The following is a 21,963-nucleotide window of genomic DNA, read 5'->3' as shown; positions in this document are numbered from 1 at the left end:
CCACAAACCAGGTAAATACAACCTACACTGACACAACTCTTTTACTCTTCTACTCGTTACTCATCTACTTATCACACAGCGAGATTCTGTACGTCTACATCGTTTTTATTCAGCGCTACCCTTTCCCGAACTAATCAATACATACATCAGTCGTAACCCATAAAGCATCAGGCGCAGCTGCAGCCAAAGTATGGCAACACATTCCTCCCTGCACATCCTCATACATAACTTCGCCTGTCTCATCTAGGACAGTTCTCGTCATCCAAAATCCGGAACATAACAAAGGAAAAAGTACATAGAAATTCTATGACGGTACACTAGGCCCCGGTCCGGACTCAGCCTTCTCTTCGTGAACCGTCTGCAATGGCTCGGAAGGAGGCGTTGCCGCTACAGCCTCAGCGGAGTCTGTGGGGTGATCCGTGGGTATTATTGGTACAGTAGGCTCAAAACCGGCCACTTTAGTCTCCAGAGGTTCAGCGCCCGGCTCAGGGACAGAGTCAGTGCCAGGCGCAAGGCTAGGCTCAGCACTAGGCTCCGTACTTGGCTCAGTGCCAGGTTCGGTGCTGGGCTCAGTGTTCGGCTCAGTGCTAGGCTCAGTGGAACTGGTCTCCGTAGGAACAGCAGCTGGGGCATCGGAAGCGGCCGGGACCACGGAAGCCTCAGCAGCAGGTGCAGGGACAGCAGACGTCATAACTGGGCTCTCAGGCATGTGAGGCTCTTCGGGAATCGGTGGCGGGAGTCCAGAGCCAGGCAGAGGTGACACCGGAGAACCGACGGTCGCATCCTTGGGCTGGCTAGTCGAATCGATCGGTGCCGGTCGGTGTCGCACATCTGTAGCTGAAGGTGAGAGCGGTTGCGTTGAGATAATCGAATCCACGTCGTTCACAGGACTGCGCGTGCGATCGCGCTCCGTGGATTCCTTGACGCCATCTCGCACTTGAGCAACCTTGGCTTTGAATTTCCCAAACAGACTACGCTTTTCCGGCTCCGACGCCAACGACGCTTCTCGCGAGCCCCCGGGGTTGCTGACTTCGGCGTCGAGACTTAATGGTTGGTAGCTCGGGTCGTTGGCAAACTGCTGCAGGTCTGACGGGGAGCTCCTGCTGGCATGGTGCCAGCTGCCGATCGAGCTGGTACTCCGGTCTGCGCCCGGAGTCGACGCCATGAGCGGGGGCGAACCCAAGCCCAGGCCAATTTGCTCATTGCTGCGCTTGGACGACCGTGGGAATCGCCAGCTGCGGCGGTGTTCCTTGCGTTCTGCGCGCGACGACTCTTCCGCCGCATCTACATCCGAGTAGTCCGTGAACGACGACCGGGAGTTCATCGACGGGGTGCGAGATCCGTAGGGTCGGAGCGAGGTGTCGCCCATCTGGCCGCCCTCAGTCTGCGAAGCCTGCTTTTCGGGCCGACCTTCTCGCGGTGGGCTCAGTTCATCGGAACTAGTGGTTTGGGGAGGACGAGGAGTTGCACCGCCCACCTCATTGCCAGCATCCGTCGACCGAGGCCCATGCAGAATCGCGGCCAACCCAGGCTCGGATGTCGCGGCTTGCAGCGAATGAGAAGAGCTCTGCGCACTCTCGCTCGCGCTGCCGGGAATTCGTTTCTTCTTCAACCGATTCGGCTGTCGGGGTTCCCGGCCTTCTCCGCTCGGCGGTGGTGATTTGGAGAAGAAACTCGACAGCTTGCGCTCCCGCGTCGGAGTCACCACAGCGGGTGGGGGAGATACCGTTCGCGCAGCGGGAGGCAGGCCTTCATGCAGTACCGGTCGCTCTGTGACTGGTTTTAGTGGCACGGGCTTCTCGGTTGGAGTTGACCCATTTTCAACGTTCGCCCTGGGTATCGGTCCATGGGTCGACGAGTGAACATAGACAACCCCCACCCCAGTGCCTGTCGTTGCAGGTGGAGATTGGGGGTTGCTGGGCTGTGGGCTAACCGCTGGTTGAGGGTTGCACAGTCGTGGGGGAACTGCTTGCTCGGGTACTGCTGGCGCAGGGGTCGATTGCACGGGAGGCCGGCCTGGCATGAGCTGCGCAGGGATGGGCGGCCTAGACGCAGGCTGCGCTTCGCTGGGTGGAGGGACAGGAGAGGGCTGGGTGTTATTAACGGTGGTAACGTTAGGTGATTGGATGGTAGTACTGGAGGTGCTGGACGGGGTTTTGTCCTCCTCCTCAACTGTGGGTGGCGCACGGCTGGACGATCGGGAATGTTGCGCGGAGGTGCGATTCGACGAGTTCAACCCGGTCGACTCAACAACCCGTCCATAGCGATGGGGAGGAATGGCTGGGGACATCTTGGAGGGCAAGGTGTTGCTGCGATGCACACCCGCTCCACTCATCGAGGGTGGCGTCGCCGGGCTGGCGTTGTTCGAGTTGCGCGAATTCCGCGACGAGACAGACACATTCCTGCGAAGGCTTTCGTACTTGCGGAAGCTCTCCCCGCCGCCACTAGCACTCGAGACGGAGCGTCGGATGTTGGTGGAATGAGTAGTGGGCCGGCGCGTCACACCTCCTTCGACCTCCTTGAGTGTTTGTTCATCAGCAGCCGTCCCGTTCATTCCGAACAAGAAATGGTCCTGATTCTCAATCAAAAAGATCAGCACATCCTGGCTCAGCTTGTATTCGTCCGGCGACATGTCGTGTTGCGGATGCGACAGCAGCCCGGGCTGGAAAATAGCGGACAGGTTGGCGGAGGTCATGCGGTTCTGGTCCGATTTCGATGCGAAAACCGCGAGAAGATCCAGAATGTAGAGGAGCAATTGCTTGTTCAGAGGGGGCAACTCGCGGATCAGCTGTTGGTACGCAGCAACGGCCTTCGCATGATCAAAGGCCTCCGACTCGTTGGGAGGGGCATTGTTCTGCATTTGTTCTTGAACTTGTCTTTGGTAGGTGCGGAGCGGCTCGCGGAAACGTTCGTAAAAGTCCAAGGGGACGATCGGCTCTGGTAGTTGGTTCAGGTAGCGTCGCAGCACGTTGGCTGCGTCGTGCACTGTGTATCCCGTCCAGTCGAGGCCTTTGCCATATCGCTCGGGGGAGTCGAACACCTCTTGAAGGTCCTTGATGCGTTTGGCAGACCCGCTGAGACGAAAGATACCCTCAACGTCGGTCGCTAGACCCCTGGATCAGTCCTGGTCAGAATCAGCGAAGAGCAAGACCGGCATACCTTTCTCCTTCAAGAACACTCCACACTTGGCCACCACGATAGGCACATAGCCGTAGATGAAGCTCTCTCCGTTATCGTTGGTCAGCGAAATGGCGACATTGGCGTACTTGATGCTGACGTTGAGCGGGACGCCGAAGATACCCTGCGGTTTCTCTATAGATTCATGATCAGCGCATGACCCGCAAAAAAAAAGACTCTCGGCTAGAGTAATGGAAACAGGGAGTCGGACTCTGTCCGATGCTAAGGGGAGCAGACCGGGCCTGGACCGGATGCGAGTCATGGTGTCTCCCAGCAGTGACGCAGATCAACAGCAGATGACCGCATCGCATCTGGCACCACCCTTGCACTGCAGCCTCCCAGGCCTCAGCCTCAGATGTGTTCCTCCACGCAAACATACCTTTCGGTTCCTCCTTGCGAGTGTTCCTTTTGAACTGCCTCCACCAGGAAGCCAGATCCCGTTTCGAAGGCGGCGAGGTTGCGATGACGTCTGGCTGGGCAGTCGGGGGCGGAAGTGGGTGCAGCGGCTCCACGCCCGCGTGCGATTTGCCCGTGACCATGGTGAGGAGGAAATGCGCGACGAAGACGAGGGTTGGGAGAAAGGGGGGGAAGAGGGGCGAGATGCGACACTGGCGGTATTGAAATAGAGAAAGTAGCGACACGACCAGACCAGACCAGACCAGACCCAGCTAGCAAAAAAGAAAAAAAACCGAGGCTGCTGTCACCGCCCTCGCGTTGGCGCAAGAAATTCCGGGGCTGGGAAGCGTTGCTCCCAAAATAGCACGAGGGCTAGTCAGGCAGCGGATTAGGTGCCGCGCCGTCGGGGGGAACAGCGTACAATGGGAGGGGAAACCCGGGGAAATGGGCCCAGGTACGTCTCGAACGGTGTAGGGCGGCCGAGGGGAAGGGAAACGAGAAAGAGAGAGAAACGGGGGAGGGAGAATGTGAGAGGGGTGGATAGAAGGGGGAGAGAAAAGAAATCAGGAGGAGGAGGAAGAGGAAGAAGAAGAGGAAGAAAGGGAGACGAACAGGCAGGGATGATAGATGGGCGGGCGGGATGAAAGGGGAGCGAGCCAGAGCGTCACAGTTAGGTAGAGTAAGTTAGTTAAGTGGTAAGTGGTAATGAAGTAAGAGAGGGAAGCCACAAAAGCGAATCAATCGATTTCTCGATAGACACGGGGACGAAAAGCTGCACAACCCTGTCAGGTGTTGAATTTTGGGAGAGTGGTTGTTGTTGGAGGTGGGCTTTTTTTTGGTGTTTTTCTTTCTTTTTTTTTAGAGGTAAAGAGAAAGGAGGTAGGTAGAGAGAGGTACTGTACTGTAGGTGATAAAAAGAGGGAAGATTATCACACTCGACGTTGTCGTCGTCGTCGTCAGTTTTGCACACACCCACACTCTCACTCGTTCCCAATCACTAGCAGACCACGCACACACAATCCACTTCAAGAGTGGACTGACAGAGAGAGGGCTGACTTTTGGACCCTCCGACAGGGTGTGCGTGCTGGTCGATCCGGGGATGAAGAGCCAATGACCATCATCGGCAAAAGGGGGGCAAACGGAGGAAGGAGACTGGACCAGAAGAGATCGTCAAAGACCAAAGACGGACACGAGTCTGGTACTGGACTGGATTGATGATGGTGATGGATGGGGGGGGGAATGAGGAAATTGGAGAATGAATGAATGATTGATTGTTGGTTGATGATTGATGGACGTCAGTCAATTAATGGGGAATAATAATAATTTGGAGGGCGGGACCGGAGGAAGAGAGAGCAAAAGAGAATTGACAATTTTGACAGAAGGAGAGTAAGTCAAAAGGTAAAGGATGGGGAACAATAATGCCCGCCCCTCTCTTTAGGATTGATCGCCTATCGGATGTGAGGTATGTAAATTGGAAGAGAGAGTGCGTGTGTGTGTATGCAATTGAGTATAGATTAGTTAGTGAGTTACTTGGTCTAAGTACTGTACATAGCACTGTACCGTAGACTTAAGACTATCAATTATCAAAAACGAGGGAGGAAGGAAAACGATTAAATGTCAATAATTCTCCATCTTATTAATCTTCCGGAGCGGTGCATCGAAAAGATGTCGATGATTATCATTCGAACCCACTTCGAATGGATGTCTCCTCGAACCAGTTCCAGGGATCCAGGGTTTCTGGCACGAAACGACAGAAGCACAGGGGGGGTCCCTGGGCTTTCCCTTTCCCTTTTTTTCTCCCGTCTACCCTTTTACCCTTTCCTTCAGACCCATGATCCGACGGTTCTGGCCCTGGGTCTAGTCAGTCTACCAAGTTAGGCGGTTCTTCAATCATTCCGTTACGACGGTTGGATTAATCTGCTGCTAACTACTGCAGATCGAGCCACTAACAGGAGGCCCAACAGAGTGAGACACTCAATCCATCTAAACTGCTAGTCTACTAGGTAAGCAGTCTAGTCAAGCCCACCAAAAAGGGACCCCATCCAGTCTAGTCTGGTCTAGTCCTACGTGGTGAAGAAAAACACCAGACTCGGTGGATGACTGATGCAGTTCGCAGTTGACTCCACGCGAAGCAAGAATGAAGATGACCAACTGTTCGTTCGTTGTGAAACGGTCTGGGCCAGGTTGATACATTTCTCGGTAAGAGCCACGCAAGAACGCAAGAGAAAAGAAGGGGGAAAAAGGGAAAAGCCCCATTCTTGTTCTCTCCGTCTCCTACTTTCTGTCTTCTAGGCCTCCAGGGCGTGTCCTAAAAATATGAATGGGCCAGGATCGTGGTGCCTGTCGGTCTGCCTGTCAGCAGATGCAACCCTTGGTAGTAGTAGTAGTACGTAGTCAATACATTCGGTAGTTGAATGGCTCCGTCACTGCTCCGTCCCCTTCAGTTTCCCTTTCTTGCCCCTCCCACAGAAACAGTAAAGGACCACTCCATGACGAACTCTACCGCGGTTCACCCGATCAGCAACTGGCTTACTCTGTACTGTATACTCCGTACTATACACCCCAAAGGTTAGGTGGCTGTCAGCCCAAACGGCCCGACACTGGACCTAGGCGGACGGATTATTCAGCGGGATCGCAAGTGTTGGTGGAAAACAATAAGATCTTCTTCTCATCCCCTCTTTATTGTCCGGTCATGCCGCTGCCGATCCTGGAATTGAGAAAGAGACGCACGGATTGTATTGTAGACCTGGGGGAGGGAGGGGAGAAAAGGATTGGGTGGACTGAGGCGGTACCTAGTAGAGTTTCGTACGGGGCAGGGGAAGAGGATATTTCCCTTATTCCCTTTCATTCCCTAATGATCGAGCATCGACCGTCGTCCAGATCCCAGGGTGGTGATAGTGCCAACCATGGTTCTTGGGGCCAGCCAGACAGTAGGTCGGGGTCCAGGACTCCCCCAGCTGGGCGTGTGCTTTTTTTAAACTGTGCCGCAAAGGGCTGACGGTTGTCTCGTCTTGTACGGCGTAGCGTCTCATCCACGGTCGCCTCAGGTCCTGCTCGATGGAGCAACCGACGGAACCGAGAGGTTCCGGATTTCAGCTGAGTCAGACATGGTTGCTTCACGTGATGAGACGGGTAGGAGACAGCCGACTTCACGTGATTCACGCTCAAGTGATGACACGTGATCGCCGCAGAGCCTGCGGTCCGCTGTGAAGCTCCGGAGCTGGTCGTCATCGAGGACTATCAAAGTTGCTTGCTGTGTGCATTCCCTGATTTCCTGAACACTTCTACCATTCACCCCAACTTAATATCACCATGGAAGGGTACGTGTCAAGACATGCATCTGCGACTTCGAAAATATTATTCCCACAAGATCATCTGCTGACCAGCCTAGACTCAATGCCTCGGAACAGCGCGAGCTCGCTGCCCGCATGGAGAGAAAGCAGCTGAAGGAGTTTATGACTGTACGTACCTATCTTATCCCAAGGCTGTTTCCGATTCGATTCCCCTCGCAGTTTGCCCTGTGACCGTGCCAAGCTCTACCACCGCCTACGATAAACTTATCCCTAGCTACCGCTTTCCACCCAGTTACTGACCCTGCCGGTCCTTCCAGATGTACTCCAAGCTCGTGCAGAAGTGCTTCGACGACTGCGTCAACGACTTCACCACCAAGTCCCTGATCAACCGTGAGGAGAGCTGCGTGATGCGCTGTGTTGACAAGTACATGAAGGGTTCGGCCCGGTTGAACGAGCGGTTCCAGGAGCAGAACGCGGCCATGATGCAGCAGGGCCAGATGCCGGGTCGGTAAACTGGTGCTTTGTACGATCTTGTCTTGCTGGGTAGTTCTTGCATTCGGTTTGGCGAACTGTGTATAAAATCTTTAGAATTCAACGACGAGCTCCTGGTTTCGGAAGATATATGATGTTCTGGGAATGCTGTTGGTACGATCAGTGCTTTAGATGCGTGGTACGAGCCGGCGTACAGTGTAGTCTGAGCTCATGCTTGAGTGCGCACCAACTCGGATCGAATGAGCCATGCAGCACACGATGGTAGGAGGATAAAAGCCTCGTGAATTGGATCTTGTCGAGGCTGCACACCAGATCACCTTAGTCATCCTACCAAAATAAGTCTCATATCGATGGAGCAGGCATTGTACACGTAGGCTCAACTCATGAAGCTCTTTCCGGTCAATTCGTAGGTCCCCTCGTCTGCCGTCCCGTCATTCCTCAATCATTCGGTTGCTGCGCAGGTCCCAGACATTGTTCCTAAGGTGTCGAGAAAGTATACAATCAAATGCTTGCTTTGGTACATTGTCGTCAGCAAAATGAAACCCCGAACAGACTTTCAGTATGTCCGGATCATGAGTACAAGCTCGTATCTGCCATCGACCCCTAACCTACCACGCAAACTCACCACGACGACCAACCTGCCTTGCTGCCCCCAAATCAGGAAGCGGTGGAGCAGCCGACATCGGGTCGACGAGAGCGACCCATCCCGTACATAGATAAAGTAGTACTCGAGAGCAATCTTTCGCACTACGAAAGGAAAATGTCTCAATTGGATGTCTTTTGGAGATAGGCCGAGACTTCGCCGATAAATGTATCTCTCTGGACGACGATAATCGATAAGGGCGATAGGTACCCCCTAGTATTGGTGGCGACGAAGGAATCGGGCACGGTGCCAAGCGGCCGGAAAATATTGCCCTTTCTGTGAATCCACACTAAGATGACTCAAAAGTCTCAAAAGTCTCAAATGATAAGAGGTGGTGGGGACGGACTGGACGGAGTGGGGACGGAGCTTACTGGGTACATTTTGGCGTGTTTGCATAGTTTGCAGCATGACTAATCCCATACTGCATCTGCTATGAACCTTGAAAAGTACGATTGAAGGATGCGATGATGCGATGATGCGGAGAGAATGAGGGGCATTCCGTGGCTATGCATGTTGAGTTGCACTCACTATCGGCTTCACTGCTCCTCTTATCCTCCGCCTCGGATGCTCCTCCGAAGCCATAGCCTAGCTATAGCCTAGCTATAGCCTTGAGTGTTTTGCAGGTAATTGAGTAAATTGTACGTATAGTAAATACCGTGCCCCTCACGCCTTCTCCTCTTCTCTTCTCTCCTCCTCTTCTCATCCCCTCCCCTCCCCCTCATCGGCAAAACTCCAACTCCACTTCTCCCACTTCTCCCTGCTGTCTGTCCGGTTCGAGCAATTTATTCCCGCCCGGACCACTTTACTTTCCACCGCTTTCTTTTCATCTTCCATCATCTCTCTTTTCTTTCTTATATCCTCCCCCCCCCCCCCCCACACCTGCCTTCCCTTGGGTCCGTCTAAGCTACCATCTTTGACCTGATACCCATCGTCATCACAATGGCTGACACCGTAGGAAAGGTGAGCTACCCACCCCTCCATAGCTTGGTGTCACCCGCGTTCTCTCGCTAACTTGTCTTCTCTAGACCATCACCTGCAAGGTGGGCAGCTTCGTCTAACGGACCCAAATAGCACAATCCAATTGATTTGATCTCAAAAATCTAGGCTGCTGTCGCCTGGGGCGCCGGAGAGCCTCTCTCCATCGAGGACATTGAGGTCGCGCCTCCCAGGGCTCACGAGGTTCGCATCCAGATCCACCACACCGGTGTCTGCCACACAGGTCCGTAATATATCTACTGCGTGGATTTGCTTTGTCCAACTGACCCCCGTCAGATGCCTACACTCTCTCCGGAAAGGACCCGGAGGGTGCTTTCCCCGTCGTCCTGGGTCACGAGGGTGCCGGTATCGTCGAGTCCGTCGGCGAGGGCGTCACCTCCGTGAAGCCCGGCGACTATGTCATTGCTCTCTAGTGAGTATATCTGCCTCTCATCAATTTGACCTCGATTTAACCACCGGGTCAGCACCCCCGAGTGCCGGGAGTGCAAGTTCTGCAAGTCCGGCAAGACCAACCTCTGCGGCAAGATCCGCGCCACCCAGGGCAAGGGTGTCATGCCCGACGGCACCTCGCGCTTCAAGGCGCGCGGCAAGGACCTCCTGCACTTCATGGGCACCTCGACCTTCTCGCAGTACACCGTGGTGGCCGACATCTCGGTGGTGGCCGTGACGCCCAAGATCCCCACCGACCGCTCGTGCCTGCTGGGCTGCGGTATCACCACCGGATACGGCGCCGCCGTCGAGACCGCCAAGGTCGAGGAGGGCTCCAACATCGCCGTGTTCGGCGCGGGCTGCGTCGGGCTGTCGGTGATCCAGGGCGCGGTCAAGAACAAGGCCGGCAAGATCATCGTCGTGGACGTCAACGACGGTAAGGAGGCGTGGGCCCGCAAGTTCGGCGCCACCGACTTCGTCAACCCCACCAAGCTCAGCGGCAAGACGATCCAGGAGCAGCTGATCGAGATGACCGACGGCGGCTGCGACTACACCTTCGACTGCACGGGTAATGTCGGGGTGATGCGCGCGGCCCTGGAGGCGTGCCACAAGGGATGGGGCCAGAGCATTGTGATTGGTGTTGCCGCTGCCGGGCAGGAGATCTCCACTCGCCGTAAGTTTCTCTGTCGGTGTATCGAGGGCGATGTGCTAACCTCGTGCAGCATTCCAGCTGGTTACCGGCCGTGTGTGGAAGGGATGTGCCTTCGGTGGGATCAAGGGCCGCACGCAGCTGCCTGGCCTGGTTGACGACTACCTGAACGGCCAGCTGAAGGTGGACGAGTTCATCACGCACCGGGAGAAGTTGGCGGACATCAACACCGCGTTTGAGCAGATGAAGCAGGGCGACTGCGTTCGCTGTGTGGTTGATATGTCGTAGATGAAAAGTTATGACTGAAATTGAAGCTGAATATTGAATGCCATATGAATTACCGAATCCACCCATGCGCCGACTGCTCTACTTCCGGCTGTGCTGTATATATGTTAAGCTGTTCCGCAAGGTCCTCATGAGGACCTGGTAGACAAGCAGCAAAATGAAGATCAGTCTGTACCCCGCCAGAGACATAAGACCATGCTCCCAAGTATAGAAGAACACACCACCGTCCAAGCAAAGAACATACGTTATAATCTTCCCGACCAAAGAACAACGTACTTAATCCCAGATATCATACATCTACCACAAATCCCCACCCCTATCTCCAAACGCACCCATTATCTCCTATCCCCCCACACCCAGATAACAAACCCCTCTATCAAGACGAAAGTCGGCCAACTTCCGATGGCCCCCTGCATAGGCCGTATCCGACAGTACCCGCCCACGGCAGCAACTGAGGGGAAGAAGAGGGGTTGAGTTCGAGTACACAGATAACTGTCGACAACGCAATAGTATTGTATCTCCGATGACGGAGTCCAGTCCCCAGAGAACTACCTCCCAGCATCCAACCAGCTATATAACCAGCACCAGCACCAGCACGAACACACACACAACACATACCCAAACACCAAAACCAACACACTCAGTCCCAAACCCACCCACCAATCGACACACCACACCCTCTCACCTCCACACCCGTGACCCCCAAGAACCGAACCCAAAATGCCTCCCCCCAAGACCACCGACCCCATCCCCCTCCCAGCGCCCTTCTCCTCGATCCCCCGCCTCGCGCTAACCCTCGGGCCCTCCCCGATCCACCCGCTCCCCCGCATAACCGCCGACCTAACCACGCCCACCAACCCCGTCCACATCTACGCCAAACGCGACGACCTCTCCTCGCACCTGGCCTACGGGGGCAACAAGACCCGGAAACTGGAGTACATCCTCGCGCCCGCGGTGCTGCCCCCTGCCCAACAAACCAACCAAACCCCCTCCCCTTCCACCACCACCACCACCACCACCACCACCACCTCCGGGGAATGGCGCAAAGCAACCACCCTCATCTCGATCGGCGGCCTGCAATCCAACCACACGCGGCAAGTGGCGGCGTGCGCCGCGCACCTGGGGCTGAAAGCGCGGCTGATCCAAGAGAACTGGGTGCCCGACTACGCGGCGCACAGCCGCGTGTACGACAAGGTGGGCAACCTGCAGCTGTCGCGGCTGATGGGGGCGGACGTGCGGATCCACCTCCCCACGGAGTTCGGGATCGGGGAGAAGGAGACGCTGCGCGCGCTGGAGGAGGAGTGTCGGGGCAGCGGGGAGGTGCCCTACTATATTCCGGCGGGGGGGTCGGATCATCCGCTGGGCGGGGTGGGGTTTGCGCGGTGGGCGTGGGAGGTGAAGCACCAAGAGGAAACGGTGCTGGCGGCGGGGGAGAGGTTCGACACCGTGGTGGTTTGTGCGGTGACGGGGGGCACGTTGGGGGGGATGATTGCCGGGTTTAAGTTGCTCGAGAAGTTGGATCCCGAGGGGGAAGGAGGCCCGAAAAAGAGGAAGGTCGTCGGCATTGATGCGAGTGCGAAGCCGGAGGAGACGCGCGCCCAGGTGTTACGCATTGCGAGGGTGACTGCGACGCAGATCGGGTTGACCGAGGAGGATATCGCCGAGGAGGATGTGGTTCTGGTCGAGGATTATCATGCCGGGCTGTATGGCGTGCCTGACCGGCAGACCTGGGAGGCCATTGAGTATGCGGCCCGCATGGAGGCGTTTATCACCGATCCGGTCTACGAAGGGAAGAGTTTCGCCGGGATGGTGGATTTGATTCGCAAGGGGAAGATTACGGGCAATGTGCTGTATGCTCATCTGGGGGGGCAGCTGGCGCTGAATGCGTATACGGATGTGGGCGAGAGGCAGGAGGGGGTGAATTAGGCTGACGTTTATGGAGAAGACAACGCATGTCAAGCTATCAATCAGCGATCCAAGTTGGTTTGAAGCAACGCATATCAATGTATTAATGAGTGACTAAAGTTGGCTTAAGTGATGAGCTATGGATGGTAGTGGCAAGTAAAAATACTACCCCTACAAAAGCTTGTGCTCAAGAGTCATCTCAGACTCAGGCTGCAGGCCAACACACGCCCGGAAGATGTTGGTCAAGGCGTTGCGCTGCTTGGCCAGCGAGTTGACCACCGGAGTGCCAGGGGGCGTCAAAGGAGCCTTGAGCATGTAGCTCAGCACGCTGAGCACGCTGTGGAACCCACGGTACTCCTCAGCCTCATCCGCCTTCCAGCTGATGCGGGTCATCATCTCCGCCACCAACACCAGATCGATGATCAGAGGAGACGCCAACAGCGAGTCCTCGCAGATGTTGAACAGACTGATCGTCTGGTGGCCTCCCATGAAGATCTCCGCGTAGTACTCGTCCAGCGCACGCTTGTTGTCGCCAACAGCCGGCATGTACTTGATCACAACGGTGTGGTCAGGGTGCTCGTCCTCCGCATACAGGATCTTGTTGGCAGCGACCATGTCGTCCACCACGTTCGACTTAGAGATCTCCTTGGAGCGGAACTGCTTCTGCGAGCTCAGGTTCTTGCCGTCGTTGTTGCCCAGGTGGTTGTAGCTGGCAATCGAGGTGAGCTTGATACCCGCGTTGATCAGGAAGTCGACAAGGGCACTCTTCATCTTGGTCTGGCCAGACTTGAAGTCGTCGCCACCAATGAACGCTCCGTACTTCTCCGCCAGCTGAAGAGCTCCGGGAACGAAGGTGTTCTGGGGAGAGCCGTTGATGAAGGGAATATTGTCGAGGATACAAGCAACAGCAAAGACAGTCGAAGGAGAGACCTCGAGGTGTCCATCCTTGATGGCCGCCAGCAGGTTGTCGGCGGTGTCATTGACGCCCGGCACAATGTCGGCATACCGCTCAGTGTTGGCAGTCCACATGACCACGACCTTGTCGAGACCGTTCTGGGCCTTGAACTCACGCATGTCCTTCTGGATCTGCTCCACGTGAGCCCAGCAGGCCTTGGATCCCTTCAGCACGTTGTCCGCCCGGTCTTCCTGGTTGGCAGCAATGAAGTCCGGGTAGTAGATACTGGGCAGGGGCTTCATCTCGGCCATCTCCTTGCGCACCAGCTGCTTGAGCCCAGGCTCAAGAACTTGGGCCCGGTCCATCGCGTCCGCCAGGTTCATGCTGCTGATGTCCCAACCACCAACGACCAGGTCATTGGGGTGCACCATGGGCAGCATGTCGTGGAAAGGGATGTTGATCTCCTCGCCCGTCTTGGCGTCGGTGCCCAGCTTGATGGTCGATCCCATCACCACAGACCCATAGTAGTTGGAGGCACGCATGCCCTCGCGGGTCTCCCAGCTGAGGCCGCGGCGGTTGGCAATGAGACCGGCAGTCACGGTGGAGCCGTTGTTTCCACCCCAACCGACCATCATCACACCGACTTTGCCCACCTTGCGGTCGACCTTGAAGTGGTAGTTGGTAGCCTTGGGAGTGGCTACCAGCTTGTTGTCGGCCGAGCGGGTGACCTCGGTGGTGTGGTACACATACTGACTTTTGATCTCGGAATCGGTGTACACGACATTGGGCGAGTTGACGGTAAACAAAGGAGCGGTACGCGCAGACCCGTTCACGGCGCCATTGGCAACAACATCCGAACTAGCGTGGGGAGCCATTGTATTGACAGAGGATCGGAAGCGTTTCGGAATAGAGAGTGGTTAAGGATGGCAAATTAAGCGTTTATTGAATGTGATATGCGCAGTCCGATGCTCCACCACGGTTGGATGAGCGCCGGCCGTTGAACGGGTGGTGCCGTCTAGAAAGAGAACTGTTAGCTCTGAACCTGAATTTGGAAAAGTGATTGTGGACGCGAATTGCTCCAAGGGAAGGACCAATTGCTGTTCCGGGCAACACGATGCTGCTGCAGTGCCAGGTGCCAGGTGCCCGGTGCCCGTTGACAGCAATCCGGGGGTGGGGGGCGCGGGCACTCACGAGTTAAGAAGTGTGGAGAAAATTTTGACGGTGGTATGAGATCACGCCTCGGGCAGAGTGTGATCGAAGAAAGGTTGAACTTGGGAGAAGTTGGTTTACGAAACGAAGATATGGAAGTTTGACGGTGGGTGGAAAAGAAAAGGGAAGGGGAAACTTTTGGAGGGGAGTTGCTCTGGGTTCCTTCTTATAAGACAGACAAACCAGGTAACTTACGGACGGAGCAGCTCGGCTCCCGCTGGGCGAGTCCGCAATCGTCCGCCCTCGTCCGCCCGTCCAGCTCCGTCTCTCAACAAGTTCGGGGAAGCGACCCTCATAACTTACCCACTACCCACTACCCACTACCCACTACTGCTCGCGCTAGTTGTCCCAACTTCGAACTACCAGTATCTACCGGACCAATTCAGGCGAGTATGCTTAATTGAATTTCTCCGGAGGTACTTATTCTAGATGTGTTGGCAGCCTGCAACAGGAGAATTTCCTCCCAGAGGTTGCGGTGAGCCCCGCGGAGACCAACCTCCCTGCGAGACAGCTGTTGCGCCGATTCTTTTAATGTTGTGGATCTTTACTGGATGATTTGCATAGCCAGTGGATAGCCAGAGTCATGAATCGTGCGTTATGCAGACACTTTTGGAGTAGTAATGACTTAGGTATACTGCTTGATTGACTGTGTACTGCATATACATAGTAAGTAGATCGTGGTCAATTTGCCCATGCTAATCTGCCCGCACGTGCTCCTCAACCATAAATTTCAATTAGTCCGGCATGCTACCCCTGAGACCGCTGGACTCGTACCCATTTCCACGGAGGGGACATCACCTCCCAGCAGCAGGCATAGTGGACCATGGGATGGCAGGTACCCGCGGGGCTCCGCTTCGCCGACAGTTCATCGACATACTCAGTAAGAAACCAAGTTCCTGGGGAATCAGCATTACGCAGTCTTCATCCTGCACCAGTACCAAGCCATGCTGCTGCTGCAAGCCAGTCTTTTGGGAAGACGCAATGTTGCGGTGAGCAACAGCCAGCTCGGCAGAAGTTGTTCCATGGTTGCCAACTCGGCCCCTGAATTTATGCATCGGTAATGCTGTTTGCGGAGGCTGCGGAGTGCTCTGCTCCTCTCTTATTGCCTGATCGCCTCGCTTAGCACCCGGCACCGCGCACTTGGAATTATGCTGCCTGCCTGCGAGGTCTTGGGAGTTGGGACACGACATCAGTCGTACGTACCCCCGACTGCCCTCTAGATTAGTTCATGTAGGGTTTGTGCTAGTCATCTGGTGCTGGACGGACAAGGGATGGTTTAGGGGGGGTGGGGGGGGGGAACTATGTCAGGTGACCATTCCCCGCTGCGGACTTTCAGGCACCACCGGCTCACAGCCTGTAGTGCCTTAGGCCGCCAATCGTTGCCTCCAGCTGAGGGCAGGGGAGGCGGCTTTTCTCTCAGCATCCTCCACCAATAAATTAACCATCCACCATCTCAAGCCGGGTGCTGACCTCTCGGCTGGAGGAACCGGGCTGCAGTAGTTGCAAGCAGGGTTCCTTTGACCGCACAACGATGTGATCTCACTTTTGTTCTTCCGTCGATAGCCAGACACGGCACAGCCGTTGGCCCCCAATTGAGGCTTTTTGTTTAGTCGAAGTCTGTATACGAAAGATGCTACCCTCTACGCACTATAGCGACCTTTTGTAGACTGGTTCGGCGCTAGATAGGATGAGACGGCACACGCCGGAGTCCGGTCCCGGGTCCTTCGCTTGTGCGCAGGCATCCTCGTAGTAGACGTCCAGGGTGCCAGCATCCCCAGAGGTGAGTTCTAATGGTCAATCAGTCAGCATCTACCCGCACGCTGTGTACGCCTCACGGTCACACATTCCAGCCATTGACGATGACACGCCGTCGACTGACTTCATGAGCAGCATCAATTGCCATAAACCTGGAAGACTCAAAGTTGAGCGTGATGTGCAATTGCCGACCACCGCATTCACTGCCGTCGTCGACACGAACCATGGGACGGGGTGGTTACCGCTTGTTGTGGCCTCCAAGCCTAGGATCAACCTGGCGCAGTGTTGATCTGCGCCGCAAGACGGGATAGCAGCACCTGGAGGACCGTCTGAGCCAGGCACTAGTGCCGACTCGCCTGATGGACCACCTCCTCTGCCCGCTCGCGCGACAAGCATTGTCTGTCACAACGATCGGCGGCGGCCTACCAAGGGTTGACACTCAGCATTTTCGGTATCGTGACCTCCCGGCTCCCGGTCCACTGCCCCAGACCTGGTCTCCCCTTGCATTCGCGACGGTCGGGAATTAATGACATTTATGGTTTGCGCATGGGATCTGCCTGTCCTTGCGGGGTTCACCCATCTTATCCATCGGGGGGTAGTTGTGTGGTTGTAATGAGCCAGACAGTCGAAAGCAAGGATGCAGTCCTGAGAGTAGAAAACCCCATTAGGATCGGGAATGGACAATCGCACGAACTTTAATGCTGGGGATAGATCCCAATGAGATCACTTGGAAACCAAGCCCAGCGTCACAGGAGGGAGGCTCGTGCACTGAAACGAACAAGCTGCAAGTCGGGATCAAAGAGGCAGCGTTCCCCGTGATCCATGATCATGAAACCACAAGGCTTTTGGGTCGTGAAGTAGGTGGGTGGGTGGAAGGAATGGGGCTAGTTGTTGCAAAACATAGAGACCAGGAAGCAGAAGAGGACGACAACTAACCGTGTAACTAATGGACCCTTTGCATCAGACCATGGGGTGTGCATAACCCCTGAGCCACGATCGGCAGTGGAGGATGACCGGTTCAGGGGGGGCGAAGATGACGGACTGATCGCTCACTATGATCGGAACCAGTTTTGCCTCTAGAAAACTCAAGAATTCCCCTGGAATCACTTTGTCTTCGTGATTGGAGGGGAGGGAGGTTGGACAATCAGGGGTAATGATTATAGTACGGAGTAGATATTTAAAAATAAGTCGTCAAACACTGATGGAGATAGTCTACCAAACATAGTCAGTCTCCTGATGCTGGGACTCGTCACAGTGCGTACGTCCAGTAAGGACTGTTCGAGATAGTTGTATGGTGGATTGCATGGTTGCAATGATCCAGACCGAGCCAGAATGGCCATGGAAGCATGAGTGAACCACCAGCCTCACTATAATGGCTAGCAATTATGATTGTTGTGCACAGTCTGTGTACTGTACAGCCCGGGAGTAGAGTCTGAGAGTCATGCAGAACGCAATGTTGGATATGAGGGCCAATCACCGTCCACTGGATGGGGCAGGGTTCGTGGATCTTGATAGGAAATTCATCCCATGAAAACCCACACGAGGCTTCATTTGGAGATGCTTTCCTTTTTCTGTGTCTTGTGCGTTGCGAGGATTGCAGGGGAAGGCAAAAGCACCAAGTTCACGGACAATAAAGAATAAGAAAGAATAAACAAGACAATCAACTTAGTTCCATGTTCCAATTCCACCTCCCAAACCAACCTAATCCACCTAAATATCCCAACTCGGACTAGTGTTGGTTCCTTAGGCTGACGGCGACGGGATCAAACCGTCCAAACCGTCCAAACCAGACCCAGACCAGAGACGCTCCCCCAAATCCCAGATAGTCTAACGAAAAAAAAGGACTGGACAAACCGACCAGCTCAAAACTAATTCGACTATTAGTATTTTGGATGGGCCTTTTCCACCCAACCCAATCCCCCCCCCCCCCCTTCTCCTCTTCTTTTGTTGACAATGAGTGGTTCCTGACCGACTTACTTCCCTTTGGTGTTCCTGCTCCCTCCTCAGTATCCATGCGTCTCTAACCCAGCGACTTTATTCCCCCTCCCCCATTCTCCAGATCGTCTCTTCTATCGTACCCATTCACCATCAGTCTCCGGGGGTGAAAAACCACCTTGGGTTTCTCATTCGACTTCTCTCAATTTCTCTCCAGTTTGAGAGCGGTCTCTCCGTTGGTCAGTCCAATGGTCTAACCACTCGCGAACGTTGCGTGTGCCGTCTGGTATCATAGACCCCGTGAGATTACCGTGCCCAGCATGGCTCCCAGCATGGATAGGGGCTTTTTGCCCAAGATCAAATGCTCCAATTGCGGGATCGATGTTGAGATCTCCGCCATGGGAGACCATGTGTGTGCCAAAACAGATCCAGGTAGCACTCTCCCCTACTTACCGCGTCATGTACCACTTTTTAACTTCTTAAATGGTAGTTCCCCCACAATCACCGCCTCGCCCGCCTTCGAAATCGAGCATTGGATCACCACCCAAAGCAGGCAATGCGTGGGCTGCCAGAGCTGCGAGGATGAATCCTCCGCCACGCATTGATCCTTCGGTAGCCAGTATGTTGTTCCTCCAGACCTGACGACGAAACCACCGCTTTCTCATCAGTGATACCACTTTGCAGATCGGCCGTTCCTGCGCCCGCACAGTCCCCTAGACAACAAAGACCTCCTCGTCCCCTCTCCTCTCTCCACCGCTACTTCAGGCGGGCCACGCTCGCCATTGCGTCCGCTTCAACGTAGCCAGACCTCACCTCTGCCAGAAGAACCACAATCCCCAGACTCAATCAACATGGAAACTGCATTTGCCTCCTTTCCTCTGCCCCGATCGATGTCGGATAGACGTCCAAACGTCGGTCCAGACGCCATGGGAGCAGGAAGGGTTGCTCCTCTCCAGCCAGCACGTCATGCCAGCAGCTTGAGTCGAGATGGTCAGAACGCACCCGTTGAACTGCCGGCCGATAACGAAATACCACCTCCTCCACTACCTAAAGACGGCCCTCCTCTCCCCGGCGCCTCCCACAGATATGGTGCATCAATTGATAGCAAAAGCAGCTATCGAACCTCGGTGGCTAGCACGCGGTACAGCGACCATCGGGCCTCCAAACGATCGGCCTCCATGTCCAGCCGGCGCCCCTCGTTTGGCAGCGTATCCCGCGAACACCTACAATTCATTGACGAAGAGGCACCCCCGGTGCCGCCCCCAGCACCTCAGAATCTGCTACTTCCAGCACGACTCTCGGGAGCCGAGCTTGCCGAGAAGCCGGAAGGACGAGGTGAAATCTACAGTGGATTTGATTTCGGTGTGTCAGCCCGGCCAACGAGTGCCAAGGCTGAGATCGATCATGTTGGGGCCGGGTCGCTTCGAGTATCGTCGCACACAAATCGTAGCTCTGACAGACTGAGTAGTAACCGCGGGTCCGCGGAGCTGTTCTTCCAAAGTCCTACCCCGAGTCCGAATGAGGCTCCCGTTGATTTTGAGCTTCCAGACGAGCCAGCCGCCCCGTCCAGCGTGGAGTACAAGGCTTTCAACCCAGTAACTTCGGAACACCTGCAGCCGGCCGATGCTGAATCCGCAAGTACTCCAGAAGAAGGCAACAAGCAAAGGAAAGATTCCGATTCCGCAAGCGAGAGCAACATCTCAGTTTCCAACTTCGCCCGGGCTCTGGGGCTCGATGTTCCGGATCATGCCGCCGAGAGCTCAATCACGTCGTCGGATTCATCGCCATCTGACACTCGCAGCGGCACTTCCTTCTCTAGTCTACCATCCGACGCCAGTCTCTCGCGGAGGCAACCTTCGGACCCCAGCCGCCTCGGCTCGGTGGTAGAAGAGCTCAAGGGTGGCGCGCGCGCGAAGGAACCCGTGCTGGACGAGCCTGCCACGGAAAGTCCGATTGATCTCGAGCCTCCTCGCATTACGGAGCACCTATTCAGCCCGGATTCGCCGACTGACCCAGCCATCTCTCAGGGGAGCTTATCGCTCGTGTCGGAGAAACTGCCACGAAAAGCAGACGATCATCAGCCCGAGCGACCCACTATGCTCCGCTCTGTGACGGCACCCGCCCCATCCCCGGCCCCGGCCCCTCGCCCGTCCCCACGCCCGAAGGGGCCTTGTCGCGGTTGCGGTGAGATGATCTTGGGCAAGTCCGTGTCCTCGGCCGACGGCCGTCTCACCGGCCGGTACCACCGTGCCTGCTTTGTCTGCTTTCAGTGCAAGACCCCTTTCCAGACTGCGGATTTCTATGTCCTTGAGGACCGACCTTTCTGCGCTCAGCATTACCATGAACGCAACGGCTCCCTCTGCGCTACATGTCACACTGGTATCGAGGGGCAATATCTTGCGACGGACGAACGTCGCGGCCGCGGTCCGGGCGACCGTCAGAAGTTCCATCCCGAGTGCCTCAAATGCCGCACATGCGGCATTGCTCTGAACGGGGACTATTTTGAGTGGTATGGCCAGGTTTACTGCGAGCGCGATGCTCGACAAGCAGCGGCTGCATCGATGGCTCCCCCTCGGCCCCCTCGCTCGCCCATGCCCATGTCTCCGATGGGACCCCCTGGTGGTCGGGGCTATGGACCACCTCCGGGGTACGGTGGTCGCGGTCGAGGCCGACCGCCTCCTGGCCCTCGTCCTGGCTCCTCTGCCAGCCAAGCTCCTCCCATGCCCATCCCAATGCTGCGTCCTCCAGGGCCTGGGGACGGGCCATATGGAGCCATTGGAGCCCTTCCCAGCTCTCGACGATTCCCTGAACGACGCACCACCAAATTGATGATGATATGATAATAAGTACATTGATGGACGTGATTCCAGCCAACATTCGTAATTTCTAGTTTTCCTCACTCGAGAGGGACCCTCGCCTCATGGTTTTCACTGTTCGTCGCTCAAGCCTTGCCCTTTACTGCGATGACCCTAGACTCTCTTTGCTTTATACCCTTTTCGTGGTTTTCATGTTGATAGAATATTGGTTTCTCGATACCATTGTGTTCCCAGCTGCCTGGCGTTTAATGCCACTGGCTGACTGCTGTCGTTTTCTGTCTACATATTCACATGTACTATATGATGTCTATCTGGAATAGTGCTGTGATATACAGTGAATTGTGTTCTTATTATGGATATTGGTGATGCGAGCTTTCCTGTGATTGCGAAGCATGTTAATAGCGAAGCACGTATGTGCTGAGCCCTACGAATTGGCCATCGGGGGACGAGTGATCAACTACGCTAGTAAGGGATTGAAGCCTTTTGCAATTTATATACAAGCAAGTGAGTAAGGCCTCTCGCAACACCTCTGCAAGCAAGCACACGTACAAGTAAGCAAGGAAGGCTTTATAAAGCACCTTTTCCACAGATTAGATGATTATGTAGTCTTGTTTATAATTGTCATCGACTTAAAAGTTTCTGTAGAAAATGAATGGTTCGATGTATAAGTTGTATATAAAATTAGCAGCTGTTCCGGAAGTGCGTCGCGTCCTCTGTTAGGCATTATTCTTATCTGGGACAATGCAGAGGAATTGTACCTTTCTTTGTTGACCTATAATACCATACTTGCATTGAATTGCTTATTCTAGAGTGAAGATTGAATCTAGCCATACCTCGCCTTTTCCTTTTGTGTTCTGCATCTCCAACTTCATGTGGCTTTCCACCCTGACCCTTCCTCGTCCCCTCGCCCAGCTCCAACTCTTATTTTAGGTCCCTTCTTAGCGGCCAACAATACATATCCTACAAGTTCTGTATCAGAAAGAGTCCATTCACAAAATAGATCTAGTTCATCCATTACATAAACCCGGGAGAACACCCAACGGAGAGCAGCCAGCAACACCATGCTCCCCCCCCAATCCCCTCCCCCT

The 21,963-nt window shown here is 55.0% G+C and overlaps 8 protein-coding genes across 8 annotated transcripts; 4 read left to right on the top strand and 4 right to left on the bottom strand.

Moving 5' to 3' along the window:
* Positions 1-304: 304 nt before the first annotated feature.
* Positions 305-3,716, bottom strand: BO95DRAFT_373658 (putative Rho GTPase activator (Sac7); the record flags this gene model as incomplete). The annotated part of the gene is made up of 5 exons (XM_025583063.1): positions 305-358; positions 494-568; positions 695-3,105; positions 3,160-3,312; positions 3,557-3,716. 5 exons carry the CDS (start codon positions 3,714-3,716, stop codon positions 305-307), a joined length of 2,853 nt encoding a protein of 950 aa, XP_025437754.1.
* Positions 3,717-6,847: 3,131 nt separating this feature from the next.
* Positions 6,848-7,490, top strand: tim9 (protein transporter TIM9). The gene is made up of 2 exons (XM_025587554.1): positions 6,848-6,919; positions 7,043-7,490. Exon 2 carries the CDS (start codon positions 7,184-7,186, stop codon positions 7,376-7,378), a length of 195 nt encoding a protein of 64 aa, XP_025437753.1. The 5' UTR covers positions 6,848-6,919; positions 7,043-7,183; the 3' UTR covers positions 7,379-7,490.
* A 1,378-nt stretch (positions 7,491-8,868) lies between these two features.
* Positions 8,869-10,514, top strand: BO95DRAFT_447156 (bifunctional alcohol dehydrogenase/S-(hydroxymethyl)glutathione dehydrogenase). The gene is made up of 6 exons (XM_025587553.1): positions 8,869-8,961; positions 9,027-9,041; positions 9,106-9,220; positions 9,274-9,409; positions 9,462-10,099; positions 10,149-10,514. The coding sequence occupies exons 1-6, from the start codon at positions 8,941-8,943 to the stop codon at positions 10,361-10,363; spliced, it is 1,140 nt and encodes a 379-aa protein (XP_025437752.1). The 5' UTR covers positions 8,869-8,940; the 3' UTR covers positions 10,364-10,514.
* A 141-nt stretch (positions 10,515-10,655) lies between these two features.
* Positions 10,656-11,070, bottom strand: BO95DRAFT_447155 (uncharacterized protein). Its single transcript, XM_025587552.1, has one exon. The coding sequence runs from the start codon at positions 10,974-10,976 to the stop codon at positions 10,737-10,739; it is 240 nt and encodes a 79-aa protein (XP_025437751.1). The 5' UTR covers positions 10,977-11,070; the 3' UTR covers positions 10,656-10,736.
* Positions 11,071-11,101: 31 nt separating this feature from the next.
* Positions 11,102-12,274, top strand: BO95DRAFT_321296 (putative 1-aminocyclopropane-1-carboxylate deaminase; the record flags this gene model as incomplete). Its single annotated transcript, XM_025581799.1, has 1 exon — positions 11,102-12,274. A coding segment is annotated over one exon (1,173 nt), but the record flags the coding sequence as incomplete, so codon positions are not given.
* An 87-nt stretch (positions 12,275-12,361) lies between these two features.
* On the bottom strand, positions 12,362-14,195 carry BO95DRAFT_274884 (inositol-3-phosphate synthase INO1). The gene has a single exon (XM_025581609.1). It carries the CDS (start codon positions 14,033-14,035, stop codon positions 12,437-12,439), a length of 1,599 nt encoding a protein of 532 aa, XP_025437749.1. The 5' UTR covers positions 14,036-14,195; the 3' UTR covers positions 12,362-12,436.
* A 1,821-nt stretch (positions 14,196-16,016) lies between these two features.
* Positions 16,017-16,520, bottom strand: BO95DRAFT_467970 (uncharacterized protein; the record flags this gene model as incomplete). Its single annotated transcript, XM_025589325.1, has 2 exons — positions 16,017-16,156; positions 16,205-16,520. The coding sequence occupies 2 exons, from the start codon at positions 16,518-16,520 to the stop codon at positions 16,017-16,019; spliced, it is 456 nt and encodes a 151-aa protein (XP_025437748.1).
* A 1,739-nt stretch (positions 16,521-18,259) lies between these two features.
* Positions 18,260-21,118, top strand: BO95DRAFT_274945 (LIM domain-containing protein). The gene is made up of 3 exons (XM_025581610.1): positions 18,260-18,491; positions 18,550-18,678; positions 18,744-21,118. Exons 1-3 carry the CDS (start codon positions 18,380-18,382, stop codon positions 20,897-20,899), a joined length of 2,397 nt encoding a protein of 798 aa, XP_025437747.1. The 5' UTR covers positions 18,260-18,379; the 3' UTR covers positions 20,900-21,118.
* Positions 21,119-21,963: the final 845 nt, after the last annotated feature.

This window comes from Aspergillus brunneoviolaceus (genome assembly GCF_003184695.1).
Source record: "Aspergillus brunneoviolaceus CBS 621.78 unplaced genomic scaffold BO95scaffold_82, whole genome shotgun sequence".
Classification (NCBI taxonomy): Eukaryota; Fungi; Ascomycota; class Eurotiomycetes; order Eurotiales; family Aspergillaceae; genus Aspergillus; species Aspergillus brunneoviolaceus.
This window is presented reverse-complemented; position numbering and strand designations above follow the sequence as displayed.

Bases quoted from the DNA above. Each gene is read 5' to 3' on its own strand.
- BO95DRAFT_274945 (XM_025581610.1), top strand. From the start codon at position 18,380: ATGGCTCCCAGCATGGATAGGGGCTTTTTGCCCAAGATCAAATGCTCC. The intron at 18,492-18,549 runs GTAGCACTCTCC...CTTAAATGGTAG, and splicing joins GTGTGCCAAAACAGATCCAG to TTCCCCCACAATCACCGCCT. The intron at 18,679-18,743 runs GTATGTTGTTCC...ACCACTTTGCAG, and splicing joins CATTGATCCTTCGGTAGCCA to ATCGGCCGTTCCTGCGCCCG.
- BO95DRAFT_447156 (XM_025587553.1), top strand. From the start codon at position 8,941: ATGGCTGACACCGTAGGAAAG. The intron at 9,221-9,273 runs GTCCGTAATATA...GACCCCCGTCAG, and splicing joins CACCGGTGTCTGCCACACAG to ATGCCTACACTCTCTCCGGA. The intron at 9,410-9,461 runs GTGAGTATATCT...CCACCGGGTCAG, and splicing joins GACTATGTCATTGCTCTCTA to CACCCCCGAGTGCCGGGAGT.
- BO95DRAFT_447155 (XM_025587552.1), bottom strand. From the start codon at position 10,976: ATGTGTTGTGTGTGTGTTCGTGCTGGTGCTGGTGCTGGTTATATAGCT.
- tim9 (XM_025587554.1), top strand. From the start codon at position 7,184: ATGTACTCCAAGCTCGTGCAGAAGTGCTTCGACGACTGCGTCAACGAC.
- BO95DRAFT_274884 (XM_025581609.1), bottom strand. From the start codon at position 14,035: ATGGCTCCCCACGCTAGTTCGGATGTTGTTGCCAATGGCGCCGTGAAC.